The sequence below is a fragment of the Magnolia sinica genome, chromosome 10, assembly GCF_029962835.1.
Source record: "Magnolia sinica isolate HGM2019 chromosome 10, MsV1, whole genome shotgun sequence".
In the NCBI taxonomy this organism is placed as follows: domain Eukaryota; kingdom Viridiplantae; phylum Streptophyta; class Magnoliopsida; order Magnoliales; family Magnoliaceae; genus Magnolia; species Magnolia sinica.
The window spans coordinates 16,132,134-16,153,020 of NC_080582.1; the positions used below are offsets into that span (position 1 = coordinate 16,132,134).

Below are 20,887 nucleotides of genomic sequence, written 5' to 3' on the forward strand. Positions count from 1 at the left end.
TCCTGCAAATGGTCGAATTCTTGTCTGAATTTCTCCAGCATCTTTTCTCCAAGACTCTCGATCCCTGGTGCTTTTACTTGTATGATCACATCAAACAGTCGGCTAGATTCTCCAGATTCCTCCATTTCCGCGACCACCTGTCTCACAATCCGTGACTTCCCTACTCCCTGCCACCCCCATACTGAGAATATAGAAATCTTGTCATCTCTCAAGCAATCCCATATTTGTTGCCTCATGCGTTATGACGAAGTGCTCACAATCTCTCCTCTTCCTCCTTTGCGCCGTCGATCATCATCATCCCAAGAAGCTGCCATTGCCTACACTGGTTCTCTCCTGCAAAATTCGAATTCCTTGTCTCATAAGTAACGGTGGCAATGAACCAGGCAACGCACCCTCATCAATTTTCCAAGGAAAAAATTAGCATTGTAGACGAGTCCGTACAATGCTCTTTTTTGTTTCCTTCACCTGGGAACTTATCTGACCAAAAGCGATTTTTAAGTCACAGACGTTAGTTTTTTTGATGAAAATACCCTTGCCAATTAAAGTAAAGCAGCTAAAAAAGTAGGGGTATTTTTGTCTTTCTGAATTCGTCCGTGTGACTAATAGTCTAGTTCGGTAATTAAGGGCCTGTTTGGTCGGGCAGACTGGATGAGATTAGATTGTATTGGAAGGGATTGGAAGGAGCAATCTCAAGATTGGCCAGGCATGCCAAACAGGTACGTTGAACTTCTGCTTGAATTGGAGTAATTCCATGGGATTGCCAGCACTCCACTGGCATCACCATCATTACCTTGAAATCCACCCAATCCCTCCTAATCCCATCTATTTTGCCTGGAACATGTTTGGGTGGATGGATTGGAAGGGATTGGCCAGGCATAATCCCAGGATTGGTCAGGCGGGCCAAACATACTCAGTGATAGATTCCCTGGATATAGCAATCCCCAGCAATCCACTGACGCAGCCATCCTTACCTGCCATCCACCCTAATACAAGCTAATCCCATGGGATGGGCCCGTCCAAACATGCCATAAGGTTTTTTTCGGGTCGCGTAAAATAACCTGGGTAGTCCGTCCGGTCTATAATGGAAACGTACCCTTTTCCAAGCTGTGTTTGTGCTCAAGTCATATTAACTTGACGCACAACCAACCTAGCATATACCATTGATTTGTGGAAGTGGATTGGCTGGTGTGGGTATATGTCGTGACAAGATGAGCACCGACGATCTTCAAACTCAGGTTATACGAACTGTTAAAAGGATATTAAAAGTTTCGTGGGCCTGATGTATTTGTTATATCCACACTGTTCATCTATTTTGCTAGATAATTTTAGATTATGAGCTCAAAAATAATTTTTACCCCAAAATATTCGTAGGGCCCATCGTAACATTTATTTTCTATCAAATCTTTTCATAAGGTCACACTGACATAATGATGAGGAAAAGCAAATATCATATTCATCCAAAACTTATGCGACCCAGAAGGGTTTCAATGGTAGACGTTCAATCCCCCACGGCATTTTGTTTGCAATGTGGTTCACTTAATCTCTGGATATGTCTTATATTTTTGACTCAAGACTTCCTACCAGCTCAATAAATAGATGGATAATTTGGATATAACACATGCCTCATGATGGGACCCCACACAAAGTTTGCTGATGTCAACACACCAGGCCAGGTCGGTGGGGTGTATTACACCAGCCACGGACGCGGATTTCCTGCGAAATCCTTTTGCAGGAAGTTCCTGCGCTCGAAACTTAGGTGGGGCCCACCGTGATGTTTTTGAGAAATCAACCCCGCCCATCCGCTTTTTGAGCTCATTTCAGGGCATGAAACCAAAAATGAACTGGATCTAAGACTCAAATGTGCTGAAAACGTGAGGATTGAACGCCTGCAGTTGAAATATTTATGAGGCCACGGAATTGTTGAATCAGGATAATATTTGTGTTTTCAGTTCATCCCAGTAGGAATGACGTTACGAACGGTATGGATGGCATGTAAACATAATTCTCAGCCCCAGGGAAGTTTCAACGGTTGAAATTTTCCTACCCACCTTTTCCTTCAATGCGGTCCACTTGAGTCATGGATCCTGATCAATTTTTTGTCTCAAGCCTTAAATTAATCTCACAAAACGGATGAACGGGATAGATTTATCACAAACATCAGGGTGGACTCCACTTTGGTTTCGAGCGCAGGAAATCCGCGTCCACTAGCCACTACTTTATTACGGATCGTGGCGTAGAACGCGGGCTCCGCCTCGGTGGATCCGGGGATCAGTTGGGATCCCTGATTGTGGGCCCACCTTGATTTTAGCAACTTACATCCACGCCGTCAATTCTTTTTGAAAGCTTATTTTAGTGGATTATTCCAAAATTGAAACAGATTCAAATATTAGTTGTATCACATTACAGAAACAATGTTGATTGAATCTCCGCCATTAAAAACATCTTGGTGGCTTCCGAAATGTTTATTTGAGTCTGGTCGGACATTTAAGCGTCTGACCAGATCTACGTGGGGCCACCATGAATTTATGCTTATCTACGCCATCCATTTCTTTTCTAAGATCATGTTTAAACTTAGGTTGCATTAAATGCACAAAAGCCGCTAATCGAAAAGTTGCATTAAATGTAAGAGTCATCTCTGGTGCGATCCACTAGAGCGTTGGATCTACCTTATTTTTAAGCCAATGCCTCAAGATATGATCTTAGAAAAGTGATTGACGGTGTGGATAAATGGATACATCACGGTGGGCCCACACAGATCTGGTCGAAAGCTTAAAAGTTTGACTAGGGTCGGACGAAATCTGTGTCCAGCTTACCATTTGGTGTGGTCCAGTAGAACATTAGATCTACCTCATACCTTGATATGATCTTAAAAAATGGATGGACAGCATCGATAAATAGATAATTAATCAGGATGGACTCTCACATAGATTTGATTGGACGCTTAAAGATACGACCTGGACTTAATCCATGTCGATTTATTTGCCATCCAACCTTTATATAAAGTTATCAGGACCTAGATGAAGGGCATACAAATATCAACTTCATCAAAGACTTTAAAGACTTTTGTGCCCACTAATAGTTTTTAACAGCCAATCACCACTGTTTCCTATGGTATGGTCCAACTGATTGATTTGGATATGCTTCAATTTTTGGATTGTGCTGTCAAATTGATTGGACGGCCGGGGATTTAAGGAACATGCATCAAGGTGGCCCCCCATAGTCAGGGATCCCACCCACCACGAAGCTTCTCATTGGTACACACAAGTGCCGATGACAATAGGGGAGTGGATTACTTGAGACCTTAGGCTCACCCAAGACAATGGGGCCCACCTTAATATATATGTATTCTACATCAACTTTATCCATCATTTAACGGATCATTTTAGAGGATTATTCTCCCAAAAAATGAAGCAGCTCTACCAATTATCAAGTGAACCATATCATAGGAAACAGTGGTGATTGACCATTAATGGTTACAAAAGTTTTGGATCAAGATGAAATTTATTAGTTTCCTTTGTCCAGACTTATGTGACCTTGTCAACATAATAGATGTCAAATAAATAGTACATGAAGCATTAAGTTGCGCCCAAATTAGTTTTTTAAGGTAGTGCATTCAATCGACACTGTTTCTACTGATAATTGAATCTGCTCCCCATTCCCTAAAATGATCTAAAAAAATGGATGGTCAACATGGATGCAAAATACAAATATCAACTGAGCCCCACGATGATCCATTCCTGGTTCTAGCTCACAAAAGACGGCGATTTTCCCCATTAGTGTAGATTGTGTCCTATACAACTTTTAACATATCAAATTCTTTATAGCCACACCATGATTTATGTTTTAGATTCACACTGTCCATCAATTTTTCAGATCATTATAGAACATGAGCCCAAAAATGAGACGCATCCAAAGTTCAATCGGACTGCATCCAAAGTTCAATTGGACTGCACTAGAAGCAGTGGAGGTTGAACTAAGTTGAAACCTTCCTAGGGCTAAATGAGATTTTTATTTGCCATCTAACTTATTTATAAGGTCACACCGACCGGATGAATTTAAAAAACAAATATCAGCTTGATCAGAGCCTTTCGTGGCCTCAGGAAGTTTTCAATAGTAAACATCCAATTCATATTGCTTCTTATGGTGTGGGCCCTTTGAGCTATGGATTTGCCTTGTTTTTAGGCTCATATATCAGAATAATTTGAAAAAAAAATGCTGTATCAGTGTGGATCTAAGAAATACATAATAGTGGAGTACACATAAGAAATTCTGATGTACATTCCAAGGAGAGAAGCAAACCGAGTTGATATATAGAACTTCCGTTGGCCCATTATGATGTATGTGTCAGATCTAAAAACAGGGTTGAAAACTTTTTGGTGCCACAAAAGGCTTTAGGATCAAGTTTATATTTGTGTTTTCCCTTTATTAGGTAACCCCACCCACAAGTTAGATGGCAAGTAAACCTTACTAAGGACCATAAGAATGTTTCAACGGTACCTGTTCAATCCCCGCTGCTTTCTGTCTTGTGGCCTACTAAGAGCTTTGAATATGCCTAATTTTGGGATCAGTCTAGTAAAATTGTTGGATGTTGCAGACCTAACACATAAATCATGGTGGGGTTGGAGAAATTTCAAATGTTATAAGTTTTGTTCAGGAGCAGGCAATCTAGCAAGGAAAGAGGAAATTGGGGAAATGGATATTGTGGTGTGCTAGAGACCAATTATCTCCTAGGTGTGTTGACCTCAATAAGCTTTGTGAGACCCACCGTGATGTATATGTTTAGTCCACACCGTTCATCTATTTTGCTAGATTATTTTAGGGCAGAAGCCCTAAACTATTGCAGATCCACATCTTAAGTGCACCATACCGTTAGAAAGAGTGGTTATGAACACCCACCAATAAAAACTTTTTGTGTGCTACAAAAGTTTTGGATCAAGCTGATATTTGTTTCTTCCCTCCATCCAGGTCTGTGTGACTGAATCAACAGGTTGAATGGAAAATAAACATTATAGCGGGCATTACAATGGGCCCTAGAAAGTTGTTAATGGTGGGGTTTAATCACCCTTGTTTCCTATGGCGTGCTCCAACTGAGATTTGGATCTACCTGATTTTTGGGACGAAGATCTAATATGGAATGGAGAATTGGATGGACGGTGTGGATGAAACAAATACATCATAGTGGGTCCACCAGCAGCCACATTCTTACAACCATTGAATGGGGTCAAGAGAAAGCTCTGTTTTTTTTTTTTTTCCGTCTCTTAGGAATTTTCTTTTATAATAAAACCCAATTAATTATATTCACATGCATTTTCGTTACTTTAGAAAAAATCATACTTGAAAGTGAAGTTAGAGAAAACTAAGGGAAGGTACCTGTTTCACAAATAACTCAAACAATGAAATGGCTCTATGAAAACTTAATTTCAAAAGGTATAGGGATGTAAAAATATTGAGTCGGGATCCTCTGTAATCTGTTCAACAGGGAATTCCTGTTACCCTAATGGTTTGGCGTCCAAAGCTTTTTTTTTATTTTTTTTATTTTTTAGTAAGTAGTGACGTGGACCAATGAGGATTAGGGTATCAGGAAATCTCTGTTGACCAGATAACAGAGGATCCGGACTCAAAAATATTATATTAACAAGGTTTTATTTTATAAAAATCTCTTTATTTTATTAACACATAAAAGATAGGAGATACGTAGGGATTGGTAAAGATCTTAACGGATTCACTTCTTATCTCAATTTAATAAAATTATCTAAATTCTAACCCTACTCAAAACTGTACACACCCACCTTATTTGGACTTGGAACCGATCCAGATCCAACCCATACGCTGGTGGATTGGGTCCGAGGTTGAAACTCAGACCCACTTATCCAAGGGAACTGTTTATCTGCAGGCAGGGGGCTGCACCACACCTCGTCCTACAGGGCGTTTTTAGTCATTGGATGCTTTGAATGGCTGTGATGGAAAAATAAAATAAATTTAATGCATTCAATGGCTGAAAATATAATATACCATAAGGAGTGGTGCGGGTGTCTGTAAATAATCATTTCTGATAATTAACTGGTTGGGCTCCGGAGCTCACCTCAACCCTACACAACTAGATCGTCTCACTCGCACACCTTATGAGAATGCATGGTGAAAAAAATCTCTTACTATGAGAAAAGAGGAATTTTTCAATAGATGTAAATACCTGAAATTTGGCTCCTTGGTGACTTTCCAGTGTAGCAACTCAATTAAAATTAACAAGGCATTAAGTGCTGCATTAAGCCCGAAAGCTTCATACTGCATGTGTATATATATGCTACCCAGAGATAGATGTGAAGGCAATGAAGAAGTGGATGCTTCCTTCTTGCATGAAAGGGAAAGGAAAAGAGAAAGGTAGATGCTTCCTTCCATGAGAGAGAAAGGGATGTCCTATGGAAGAGAGGAATCTCTTTCACAACCAAAAGCAATTTTGGCACTCTTAACCGTGGAAGAAGCCAGAGTGTGTTTCATTTGAGGCCTGAGTTCCGGGTTAGGAATTAGTTTATAGACGTGGGATTCATGGTTGATCTATCCAAGCCATTGATCTGTTGGCCCTTATCATGGAAGGAAAATTCCCTCAAAAACTCTCAAAGTAGTAGATCCTTGCAATCAAATCTTTCGCGCTTCCTCCAGTGAATGTGGTTTGTTTGTTCATTTCTTTTAACCATGCATTTGCATGCTAATAGAGAGAAGATTAGAGTTGACCAATTGAGAAGATATACTGGGAATGGTCCATACGTGATTGGGAACGTCATATCAATGGCTTAGATAGACTAGCCACGGCCCCACACCTACCAATCAAGCTTGGAAACCAATAGTGAACTTGGCCTCTTTTCATTCTATTGTGGGTGTAAACAACAATAAGATTAAAGCTCTATCGACTCCGGTGGATGCATCCGAGAATTATAATTGTCTTGTGCATGCTGGGGGAATGCATGGAAGCAACCCTGAGTTAGAATCAAATAATAAGAGGTTAAATCAACCAAGCACACCGATAATACAAAGTTTTGCGTGAAAAAATTGTCATGAGAAAAAACAACGGCACAGAGTGATAAAGAATCCACCATGATAATCAATGTTACAAAGGATGAAAGAGCCTACCAATGTGAGAATAAACCTCGAAAACCTTAAAAAAAAAAATCCTAGCATAGATTTCTCTTTGCTCACAAAAGCTTTAAACAGGTTTTTCAAAACCCTAATCCTCGATTACAAATCCTTAAATAGGATTAAAATCGAATTAGGAAACAAAACATGCAATTCCACAAAATTGTGCAAGTCGGTTAATGGGAGCTTCGATCAAATCGAGTGTCATCGATGACTCATTGATGGGATTGAAGCCATTTTCGATCAGATCGATTTGGACCCAAAAACTGTCTAGCGAGCAAAGGTCAAAAAATGAAATTTTCTTAAAGGGATCGACAAATTCTCGATGGGATCGAGTGGTCTGTCGATGTCATCGACAAACCCAGTTACAGATAGATTGAAGACATCTAATAACAATCTCCATCATGTCTTCAATAATGACAAACTACAGCTTCAAGCTGTATCTCTAGTTGCCTCCGTCATAATTCCAATATTGTCGTTGCTTCCCATGTACACTCTGTATTCGTCAAGTCTTCGCGAAACCGAGAGAAGTCGCATAGAACTTGAACTTCTTTGTGGGAACCACCTTTGTATGCATGTCCGATAGATTCACGCTTGTGTGGATCTTCTTAAGAGTTACTTCACCTTCCTCAAACACATGTCGTATAAAATGATGATAAACATCAATATATTTAGTACGAGGATGCTAAACCGAGTTCTTCACGAAATTGATCGTGCTTTCGTGGTCACAATTTATTGGCACAGATTTCTTCTGAAGCCCACACTGATTTATCATCCCTCTCTAGCAAATACCTTCTTAGAAAGCTTCCATCACCGTCATATACTATGCTTCAGTTGTTAAAAGAGTCACCACAGACTGAAGTTTCAACATTCAATTGATCGCTCCACCCCTGCTAGTACAAACGAGTAGATGGAAGTCGATCTCTTGTTATCAACATTACTTGTGTAATCGGCATCCTTGTATATAGCCTACCAACTTATCCTTAGACTTTTCAAATGTCAAGACGTAGTCTACTGTAATACTTAAGTAACCATTTAACTACCTCCTAGTATTGTTTACTGGGGTTAGACATGTATCTGCTCACAACACCTACTACATATGAAATATTAGGTCTCGTAGAGCCCATGGCATATATCAGACTACCAACAATACTCGAATAGGGCACAAGAGATATCACTGAATTTTTTTCATCTGTAGTAGGACATTGTTCATAAGAAAGCTTAAAGTGAGCAGCATATGGTGTGCTAAACAGTTTTGCCATGTCCATACCGAACTTAATAAATACATTCTTAAGGTATTATACCTGTGATAACCATAGCCTGCTCCTTTATCTGTCTATATAAATATATGTACCAAGAATCTTCTTTACAGTCCCCAAATCTTTCATATCAAATGTCTTTGACAACTAAGTCTTCAACATTTCAATATCAGATATGTTATGGCTGGCAATGAGTATGTCATCTACGTACAATACTCATACAATGAACTTTCCATCATTTAATGTCTTGTAATAGATACAATGATCATATTCACTTTTGGTAAATCAATAACCTATCATGAAAGTAACAAATCTTTTATACCACTGCCTAAGTGACTATTTCAGACCATAAAAAAACATTCTCAACCTATAAAATTTATTCTTATCCCCTTCACTTTGAACCCTTTTAGTTGCTTCATGTAAATGTATTTCTCCAACTCCCCATGTAGGAAAGTAGTTCTCACATCCATCTGTTCTTATTCCAGGTTGTATTGGACAATTATCTCCAATACAAATATGATAGACACCTGCTTGACTATAGGTGTGAAAATCTCACTAAAGTCGACATTCTCCTTTTGCGTATACCCTTTCGCAACCAAAATTGCCTTGTATCTATCCCACTTCTTGTTGTAAATCTGCTTATAACCGATCGCTTTACGCTTCACTGGAAGCTCAAGAATGTGTCTAACATCTTTTAGAATATGGTCCACCCCATCGAACATTCTGATGCGCATTGAACCGATTCCAATAACTTTACAAACATTATCATTTCCCATAAAAATATGTCCACAATTGTACTCGTTGTATGTGGTGAACCAATCCGTGTGAGAAGTCGTGTGGTATAAGGCCATCGAATCCAAAATCCAGTCATTACTAAGCTAACTAAATTTTAATGCAATCAAGATATCACCTCCATCCACCTCCTCGCATGATTGCATTGTGTTAGCCTCTTTTGGCACATTCTCTGATTTTTTTTTTTTCCTTTTGAGCTTTAGGGTTCCCATAGTCCTTCTTCATATGTCATGTCATTACACAATTCCAGTACTTCTTCTTATCCTTCCCTTTTAATTTGGATCGCGATTGAGAATTACACTTCTCCCTTTTAGTTTTCATTCTCCTAATAACCAATGCATCCATAGAGGTACTTCTATTGTTGTCCTTCTATCTTAACTGCTTCTCATGAAAGGTTAAGATGATAGTCCCTACATCGATGGTATCCATATTGTGGATCAGCGTGTCTCCCATATTCTCGCGCGAAATATAGTGGAAGTAAATTCAAAATATTCCAGGCAAGATCTTTCTCTTCGATCTTAACATCCACATTTGTTAGTTTATATAAAAATTTGCTAAAAGTGTTCGTGTTCATTAATGTCAGGCCCCTCTGTCATCTTAAGATTATAGAATTTCTTTTTAATTTTCTTAGTTCCATCCTCAAGCTATAAGGCCCAAAATATAGCTTGTGGCTTATGATAAGTGTGGTCTGGAGCCTTTTTGTTGGATCCCACCCGAATGTTTGTAAATGTTCATGTTTAATGAAACTTCCGTGGCAAGAGTCCACTTTCATATATATATATATATATATATATATATATATATATATATAGAGAGAGAGAGAGAGAGAGAGAGAGAGAGAGAGAGAGAGAGAGAGAGAGAGAGAGCTACCTAGGGATTTCTTCATATACAAATTACCTAGTTTTGTCCATACCCCTACGATGGTCTTTTAATCCAGGACATTGTCTACTAGGAACAATTATATTGAGGTTGTAAGCCCCTCGTTTAGTTAATCACACTCTTCATCAGTCATAAATGCACGATGTTTTGTCTTGTCAAGGAGAGCGTGTTGCAATTCTTACTGAATTACGATGCCTCTCATCTTAACCTTCAATAATTCAAACTTATTTCTTCCAGTGAACTTCTCCATTTTATACTTAATATTAAATCCCTCAAAAGTCATATTTTCATATTGAAAAAAAAAAAAAAAAAACCCTTAAAACCCCAACGTTATCTATGATACCACTTTTTCAGGAGATCCATGGAAGCAACCCCGAGTTTGAATCAAACAATAAGAGATAAAATAAATAAAGCACACAAAGAACACAAGGTTTCATATGGAAAAACCCTCACGGGAATAACCCACAACACAAAGCGACAATGAATCTACTGTGATAATCAATGTTATAAGAGATGAAAGAAATTATCGATCTGTGAATAAACCTCAAAAACTATACAAAAAACCCTACCTTTGATTTTTCTTTACTCACAAAAGCCTTAAACATGTTTTTCAAAACCCTAATCCTCGATTACCAACCTTAATCCTTGATCAGATCGATTCCATTGACAACCCATCAATGGGATCGAAGCCATCTTTGATCGGATTGATTTGGACCAAAAAATTGTCTAGTGATCAAAGGCCAAAAAAACGGATTTATCTCGATGAGATCAAGTGAGCTTTCGTAGAACTTCCTTCCAAGGGAAGCTGGTGGGGCCCGCCGTGATATTTGTGGGAAATTCACTTCGCCCATCCATTTTGCTAGACCATGTTAGGACATGACCCAAAAAATGATGCAAATCCAAAACTCAAGTGGGCCATATGATAAGAAAATGTGAGTAGGTAAATGCTCGCTGTTGAAACCTCCCTAGGGTCCAACATGATTTTATATGCAATCCATAACATCCGTAAGATCATTCCTACTTGAATGAACTGAAAACACAAAAAATTAGCCTGATCTAGAACTTTTGTGACCCCACGAATGTTTCAACAATGGACATTCAATATTGTGGTGCAGTCCGATTGAGTTTTGGATTTGCATCAATTTTGGGCCCATGTCTTAACATGTTCTGCAAAAAATGGTTGGATGGGGTGGATTTCTCACAAACATCATGGTGGCCCCACCTAGCTTCCCATCAGCTTTCACAGGGAATCCCCGTCCTTGCCATTTGCAATCCTCATTTTGGATGGCAGATGGTCACCATCTCTCCCATGCATCTAAGATTGGCCCTTGTCCATTTATAGTTCTTCATAGTGACAAATCTCATTCTTGGGAACTTCTTGGCTCTAGAATTTCTAAAGAGGTTTTTGAACTTCGAGGTTTTCTCTGATATTGTTAGGAAAATTTTGCTAAAACTAAAACTATTATTATAAATTAACTATTATTATAAATTTAAAAATAGTTTAAAATTTTAAACATAAACCAGTTCTAATTTGGTATTTTTATGGGAAAGTTCATGCTTTTGGAGAATGGAAATTAACCAAGTACTCTGGTATATTGTTTTTCTTTAAAAGTAATGAAGCTAGAAAATTTTGTGGCCCATCTGGTATGTATATATGACACCTAAGTCTGTCAAACATCTACAACCAACTATAATGATTACTCAGCATAATAATTACAGGGATGAAATTTTTTTTTGATTGAATCACAAGATAAGCTGCAAGTGCATTTTGATGTTTTTAAGTGGTGCATACTACTTATTATGGCCTGGCTCATCTTCCATTTAGATTTACCAAACTTTTTGTTCTCAACATCATAGCTGATTACACCAATTTGACAGATTGAATATCATAGAAAATATCATGTGGGCCCCACAATTATTCGCTTTACTACTTTATAAAGAAAAGAGTGCACGGTGAGCATTATAATAATTTCACCACTTAAAAAGCACTTCTCCATCGTTTAATTCACAGGGATATTATCCGGTAAAATCCCAAACCGTGAGGAATTTTGCTATAAAAATTCCTAATATCAGATAATATTTACATTATTAAGCTGAAAAAGCCGAGCAATTCAAAACAATTGATATTTTAAAAATCTCACGGTAATATTGTTTATCTTATTTCCCACAATATTATAGTAAGATATTCAACATAATAGATTTTTGTCACAGTGCTAATCCTCTGTTTGTTAGCATGAAACCAATTCTACACTTAGGTCTGCAATTGCCAGACTTTTCCTATGATTTTGTAATGCAAGGCTGCGGCTTCTCTATAAAAAGCAGTGCTTTGTACATCATTCCAAATCTCACCCTTGTGGCTGCTTGTTCATCATATTATCTGATACCTACAAATTAGAGAAACCATTCTTTTGGGTTCTGTCCTTAACTGTATGAGCCACAACAAGTGTAACAGAAGCGAGCTTTGTGAGCCCCATCAATTAGACGTACATTTCCATGGTGGTCCACGGCCTAAATATCAGGCCAATCTATGAAATAGGTGGGCCACACCATAGACAACAATTGAGAGTAGATGCTCACGCATTGAAATCCTCCTGATTGTTTATAGAGCCCACGGAGATGTAGTCTAGACATCCAACCTGTCCATTGTGTGTCCTACTTGGATGAGGAGTTGCACCAAATTTCAGGGCATTTCAAAACTCAAGTGGGCCCTGCCAAGTGCTTTTAAATGTTTTGGGCATGATTTTACATGGTTTTAAATTGTGTGACCCACCTAAGCTTCAAATATGGTTGATAGAAATCTCATAACATAGAGGGGACCCACCAAATGTACGTTGTGGATGTCCAAACACACATAACGATGGGTCCTTTAGAGTTCGACATCATGGGAACTTCCAATGAGGCCAACCATTTCCACTTGATTTTCCAGATAATACCCTCAAATTTTGGAAATCTCGTGAGAAATTTCTGGAGTGAGAAATTGCTGAGAACAGGTTATGTCACTATGGTGTCAACCGAGCACTGATGGACCTTGATATTTGACCTGTAGATGGTAGAAAATGGTATCAAATACAAGTTTTTAACTCAAAATGTCACTTATCCCCACTGGTGATCTGTCCTTGGGGATATGGCCCATCCACACTGGATCAAATGGTCCCAATCATAGATACAATAGATGTTCTGTCACGCTCATCTATGTTATAGTTGCATCTCTTACTGATAAATTTAGGCTTGGATATTTTAGTCCATGTCGCAATCAGATCCAACATGAAAATATCAAAGCTAGTTAGAAGCTGCCTGCGAACATAGTCTTGAAGATTTTAACAGAAAGATCGAACAAGATCAATTGTTTAGATGTTCTGCTACAAGTAATGAACATTTCTATATCCTACAAAAACGAATATTCTAAACCTTTTTGTCATTAACACTTTCTAAAGATTAATTTTGAGTCTGATGTAGAGCAGGTCGCGTACAGTTACATGGCCAAGATGGATCAGAAAAGGCCCGGTCGACGACGGAAGTGATCCGGACCATCGAACCTTAAATCGAGCGTATCTTGCAATCCGGAATGAGTTATCTGACGTAAAATATATGATTTTGGGGTAGAACGAGCTACTAAAGCCAACCAACCCCGCTACGCCGGGTTACACAGCCCGGAATTGCGAAAAACCCCTGGATCGATGGTCGTTTCCCTGTTTTAATTTCGCTTTTACTATAAATAGTAAGTTTTAGTTTGATTATAACTCTTCATCCGTCGGGCTTTAGGAGTTGCGCCCAACGTGAAAAGAGCTTAGAATAATTAGGAGAACGGTTTGGTGAAGCCAAATAGGACACTTACTATTTTTGGCCGAAAACCTTGCTCACTAGTAGACATCACGACCGTCTATAAATAGTAAGTTTACTATTTATAGTAAGTCGCGGATTCTAGGAGTTTGAGTTGTAGTTTGATTCTGATTTCTTTCCCATTGCTTGGTACCCCTATTTAAAGGGTTGTGAACTCGTTTTTATTCATCAATTAATCAATTTCAAATTTATTAGAATTTATTTCTATTTTCTGCTTTCTTTCCTCGTGGATTCGAGAAGTCTCTGTGAGGAGTCCAGAGAAGCTCCGTGGATTCGAGTAGTTATCCTTATCACGTTCATCCCTGCGTCACATATAGCTTTTCATTTTTGTATATTTAATTCCCTTATGCACTAGATGGGGTTTTCAGTTTTGCATGCGTATCTACAAGGGTAAATTATCTTTCGGAGAGTCAGTTGGCCATGCAAGGGCTGCAGGTAACTCTCGACCGTCTTGCGGACGCGCTACTTCTGCCCCGAGCCCTAAGTGGTGCTCCACCACCTTTGGTTGCTCCACCACCCATGGTTGCTGTACGACACAATCCCGATTTTCATAGAGCACTACCAGTGGCAAATCGTAGGGCTACACCAGATGATTCAAGTTCTAGCGACGAGGACTTTAATGAGAGTTTTGCTCAACGACCAATCCATGGAGGTGATCATCTATATCGTGCTGAAAGAGACTATCGAGGTAAGGCTGAACTTCCTAGTTTTAACGGTTTATTACGTATAGAAGATTTTCTCGATTGACTAGCCGAAGTAAAGAGATTTTAATTACATGGACGTGCCAGATCATAAAAGGGTAAAATTGGTAGCGTTTAAATTAAAATCTGGTGCTTCTGCATGGTGGAAACAATTACAACTCTCACGAGCCCGCCGAACAAGGCGCCTATCTCATCATGGCCACGGATGAGGCGTCTTCTTCGATCTCGATTTCTCCCGAGTGATTATGAGCGGCTATTATTCCGGAATATCAAAATTGCGAGGCAAGGAAATCGAGCGATTCTGATTATCTTGAAGAATTCCAACGGTGGCTACACGAAATAATCTGTCGAGTCATAGAAGGTAGCACGATTTATAGGTGGGTTGCGACCGATAATTCAGAACCGAGTTCAGATGTACCCAGTCAGGACTGTGGATGAAGCAGTTCAATTGGCAAGTAGGGTAGAAACATAACTTGCAAGAGCTCCTGCTCGTCCATATCCTTCAACTCGACCCCTTATGACGGGTCCCACGCAGGATCCAGTGCTGCCACGAGGAAAAGACCCAGTACCTCAACTTCCTACAACCGCAAACCGTGATACGGGGAGCGGCTCATCCAAGCCTCAACATGCAGCACCTACAACAGCGAGTCCGAGTAGGATTCCAAATCCTTATGCTCGACCAAGGTCGAACAATTGTTACCGCTGTGGCCAACCAGGCCACTTATCAAACACTTGCCCTCAACGTCCCGCAGCACACTTGACTATAAACGAAGGGGGCACTGAAGATGAGGCCGTAGAGGAAGGCCATCGCTTTGATGAACATGAACAAATCACTGAAGAAATAGCAGGTGGCGATGAAATGACGGGCGAGGATCGTGGTGAATTTCTAGTTGTGAGGCGATTGTTGTATGCTCCACGAAAGGAATTACATCCACAACGACACAATATATTTCGTACTCGGTGCACCGTCAATGGAAAGGTCTGTGATGTGATCATAGACAGTGGTAGTAGCGAGAACATCGTTTCAAGAGTGATGGTGGACAAGTTGCGGCTACCAACGATGAAACATCCTTCCCCGTACTCAATTGGCTGGATAAAAAAGGTGAATGAGACCAAGGTAACTGAACAATGCACTATCTCATTTTCAATTGGCAAAAATTATAAAGATCAAATACTTTGTGACGTGGTCGATATGGAAGCTTGTCATATGTTACTCGGTCAACCCTGGCAGTCGGACCGTGATGCGATCCATCGGGGACGAGATAATGTTTACGTATTTGTCAAGGATAGTCGAAAAATAATCCTTGCCCCTATGGCACCAGAGAACCACCCTGAAGCCTCTAAAGTGGAGGGGAGTTCCCTCTTGACCATTCGGGATTTTATGGAAGAATCCAAGGAAACCGGCGAGGTATACGCTGTAGTGGTGAAGGGCGAGGAAGAGGAACCCTCAAACATCCCTCCAAGTTTAAGACTGCTGCTAAACGAATTCAAAGAAGTCTGGCCTGAGGATTTACCTGATGGATTGCCCCCTATGAGGGACATCCAACATCACATAGGCCTTGTCCCTAGGGCTAGCCTGCCAAATCGCCCTCATTATCGGATGAGTCCGAAGGAGTGTGAGATACTTCAGGGGCAAGTAGAGGAATTGATCCGTAAGGGTCTCTTGAGAGAGAGCATGAGCCCATGTGCCGTACCAGCATTATTAACACTAAAAAAAGATGGAAGCTGGCGCATGTGTGTCGACAGCCGAGCAATCAACAAAATTACCATCAAATATCGGTTCCCAATACCACGGTTGGACGACATGCTCGATATGTTAGAAGGGGCCAAGGTGTTCTCTAAACTAGATCTAAGGAGCGGGTACCATCAGATTCGTATTCGACCCGGTGATGAGTGGAAAACGGCATTCAAGACCAAGGAAGGGTTGTATGAGTGGCTGGTCATGCCCTTTGACCTATCAAACGCACTAAGTACTTTTATGCATTTGATGAATCAAGTTCTAAAACCGTTCACTGGCTGATTTGTGGTAGTATATTTTGATGACATATTGATATATAGCCAGGATGAGGCGGAGCACAGGAAACATCTCAGGTAGGTGCTGCAGGTCCTACAAATTAACAAGTTGTACCTCAACTTGAAGAAGTGTAGTTTTTTAACTGACAGCCTATTATTTCTAGGATTTGTTGTAACATCCACAGGCATTCGTGTGGACGATGAAAAGGTGCGAGCTATTAGGGAATGGCCGATCCCGACAAACATTCATGAGGTGAGGAGTTTTCACGGGTTGGCGACTTTCTATCGTCGATTTGTGCGAGATTTTAGCACCATAGTCGCGCCTATAACAGATTGCATGAAAAAAGGACCGTTCCAGTGGACCGATAAAGCTGATAAGAGCTTTCATGAGATCAAGCAGCGTTTGTCTACAACACCGGTCTTGGTGCTTCCTAATTTCAACAAATTGTTTGAGGTTGAGTGTGACGCTTCATATGTCGAAATTGGAGGAGTATTATCACAGGAAGGCAGGCCGGTAGCCTTCTACAGTGAGAAGCTCAGCGAAGCCCGAAAGAAGTGGTCGACTTATGAGCTTGAGTTGTACGCAGTTGTTCAGGCGCTGCGACATTGGCGACATTATCTGATTCAAAGAGAGTTTGTTTTGTACACTGACCATCAAGCATTAAAGTTTATTAATAGTCAGACTAACGTGAATCGTGTGCATGCTAGATGGGTTGCGTTTTTACAGGAATTCACGTTCGTTCTGAAGCACAAGTCAGGGCAGCAGAACAAGGTGGCTGATGCACTTAGCCGTCGTGCATCACTACTAGTAACAATGAGCAACGAGGTAGTCGGCTTTGACTGTTTCAAGGAGCTGTATGCCGAAGATGAGGACTTCAAAGATTCTTGAATGAAGTGTCAAGAAGGTCACCCCAGTGACCTTCATATACAGGACGATTTTCTCTTCAAAGGGAATCGATTGTGCATCCCCCAAAGTTCTCTGAGGGAGCAGATTATTCAGGAGCTACATGGAGGTGGCCTCGGTGGACACCTGGGGCGAGACAAGACGCGAGCTCTTGTGGAAGAGTGGTATTACTGGCCGCAATTAGTACGCGATGTGGGAAAAGCCGTACAACGTTGTCATGTTTGTCAGACCTCCAAGGGGCAATATCAGAATACGGGCCTCTACACCCCGTTACCTGTGCCTAACGGCCCTTGGGAGGATTTATCAATGGACTTTGTACTTGGTCTCCCACGAACACAACGCGGCATGGATTCGGTGTTCGTGGTGGTAGATCGTTTCTCAAAGATGGCGCACTTTATCCCATGCAAGAAGACCCTCGATGCAACACACGTGGCGAATTTATTTTTCAAGGAGGTCGTTCGGCTACACGGGGTTTCCAAGACCATTACTTCTGATCGTGACACGAAGTTCATTAGCCACTTTTGGCGGACTTTATGGAATCGATTCGATACACGACTTCAATTTAGTAGTGCTTACCACCCACAGACTGATGGGCAGACCGAAGTTGTGAATCGCACGTTGGGAAACCTCCTTCGCTGTATTTCAGGAGAAAAACCGAAGCAGTGAGATTTGGCCTTATCTCAAGCAGAGTTTGCATTCAACAATATGGTGAACCGCTCGACAGGGAGATCACCGTTCCAGATTATTTACGGACGAGTGCCTCGCCACACACTTGACTTGGTTCCTCTGCCCAAGCACCCAGGCACGAGCATTGCAGCAGAACATATGGCAGACAAGATCATGGGCATCCATGCAGAAGTGCAGACCAAGCTACATGTGTAAGACCCGTGTCCTAATCCGTACTGTTCCGTTGGCTTCCGCGGTCCTTCCGGTCAAATTCCGGCAACCTTCGCACCATATCCGGTGTTTGTGCACGATCCTAAGCTGAGTCCCGCACACCGACGTCGGCTCAATTCGAAACTTATGTCTTGGCGATCGCGTCATCGCCGCGGTTTCAACGCCGTGACTTGCGCACCGAACCGATACCCAGGCAAGAAGATGCCGATCAGCGTTTATTCCGAAGAAACACCGCGCATTGCGAATTTCGAGGGAATCTCTACGCAATACGTCCTATCAATCAACCATTAAATACAACCTTATCTCAAGTACAACAACCCATCCCTCTTTCTCCAAAGTCAACTCTCTCTGTCTTCACCCATCCCTCTTTTACACACTTTTCAAACAAACCCATGCTTCATTAATTACACCCATCACTCCATCACCTCATATCACTCCCATCCTCTCATTTTCTCTCTCATTTTCTCAAATCTCTCCAAGCAACCAAGCCTCTCACGTCCAACACTCCTCTCCCAAACCACAAGTGTGGTCCACCTTCCATCATCCATCTACACCCTCCCATCTCTCATCCACACCATTAATCCCCCATCATCCACCATCCAAGGTATAGGAAAGGTGCATTTGAAGACAAGGGAGCAAGGAGGAGGCTTAAAGGTGGGTGATCCACCGTCATTTCTCCTATATTTTTGGGCCACATGTGGTGGGACCCGTTTGATGTATGCATGTATGAAATGGAGGGCCCATAGTGGCGGGGTCCCTCCTCTATCTCACCGTGTAGCTCTCTCTATTTCTCTCTCTTTCCCTCTCTTTCTCTCTTCCTTAGAATGAAGTGGGCCCCTCCAATATATTAAATCTACTCTATCCATCAAATAGGGTGGCCCACCTCATTTTAGGACAGATCCACCCAATTTAGAGTAAATGATATATTATAATATTTTATTAATATTTATATATATGGTAGGCCATGATCATGTGGGACCTACCTTGATGACCATGGGCCACTCTCGCGTGGGACCCACCATTAGGCTTTTTTTATCCAAACCTTCCAAAAAAAAAAAAAACAAAAAAAAAAAGCAAAGGAAGAAAAGGTTACTTTTTAGTGGACTGCTCATGCAGGCCCCACCTTGATGTATGTATGTGATCCACACCGTCCAATCTATTCTCCAGTCTTCTTTAGGCGTTGAACCAAAATTTTAATGCGATCTGATCATCAGGTGGGCCATAGCATCTAAAACTATGTAAAGACATGCCAGATCATAAAAAAGTACTCGGTGGGACTCACTTGAAGTTCGGATGCAGGTGAAACTAGTTCTGGACGGGTAGAACAGTGGGATACACATGATGGGTGGGCTGGATTGTGAATCACATCTCGGTGGGCCTCAAAAAAAAAATAAAATATAGTAATAAAATTTTTTTTCAAAGCAGCAGCGACGAGCGGGCGGACGCTGGGGCCTCACGGCTCCAGTTGTGGGCCCCACGTGATGTGTTTCGAACATCAAGGCCATGCATTCGGTGGGTCCCCACGTACCACCCATCCATCTCAAAAATCAGCCGTAAACAGAACTCAGGCGGGCCATACCATCTAGAATCATGTGAAGACATGTCTAAACATATAAAATCGCTTGGTGGGGCCTACCTGAGTTTTGGATGTCGCTGAAACTTGGCATGGACCGTCAGTTAGGTGGGACTCACATAATGGATGGGCTGGATTTGTGAACCACATTTCGGTGGGCCCCACATCTGCCCCAAGGTCCAATGACCTCTTCAACAGGTTGGACGTGAAATAATTATTGCAGTGGGCTCGCTGCCCACGTGAACCCCTCAACAGGTTGTATGGAAAATAAGTATTTCAGTGGGCCCTTGGCCCACACAACCCCTCAACAGGTTGTATGGAAAATAAATATTTCAGTGGGCCCTATCCAGGCCCATATCACCTCATGAATAGTTTGGATGTCAAATGATCCGGGCCCACGTGACCTTATGAATAGATTGGGTGATAAATAAAAATTGTAGTGGGCCCTACCCGGGTCCACATGACCATATGAACAGTTGGTTGGAAAATAAACATTACGTTGGGCCCTAGGTTGCTTGGAAAAATAAACATTTCTGTGGGCCCCGGTCTGAATGACCTTAACAATGGGTTGGATGGGAAATAAACATTATGGTAGGCCCCTCATGGGACCCACTGATGTATGTGTTGTAAACCATACCCTCCATTAGACTGGGCTCCATCATGATGCATGTGTTTCATCCAACTGTCCATCCATTTTTGGAGATAATTTAAGGCCCATTTTATGAGGCCCATTGTGATGTATGCAGGCCCATGTGACTAGGCCCACGTGGATGCATTTGTGGCCCGTCATTGAGGCCTACCTTGATATATGCATACGAGACCCATGCATGGGGCCCATTCGATGTATTAGAGGCCCAATGGGATGTACATGAGGCCCATTTCTTGATTTATGTGTTGACCC

The 20,887-nt window shown here is 41.2% G+C and overlaps 1 protein-coding gene across 1 annotated transcript in view; it reads right to left on the reverse strand.

Annotated features, from left to right (window-relative positions):
* Window positions 1–8,863: 8,863 nt before the first annotated feature.
* The window catches only part of LOC131217384 (probable disease resistance protein At4g27220), a 28,323-nt gene continuing 16,299 nt past the window's right edge, over window positions 8,864–20,887 (reverse strand). The window contains exon 2 of the mRNA XM_058212299.1: window positions 8,864–9,138. Within this exon, the coding sequence (XP_058068282.1) occupies window positions 8,864–9,138 (275 nt within the window). The remainder of the gene's footprint in view (window positions 9,139–20,887) is intronic.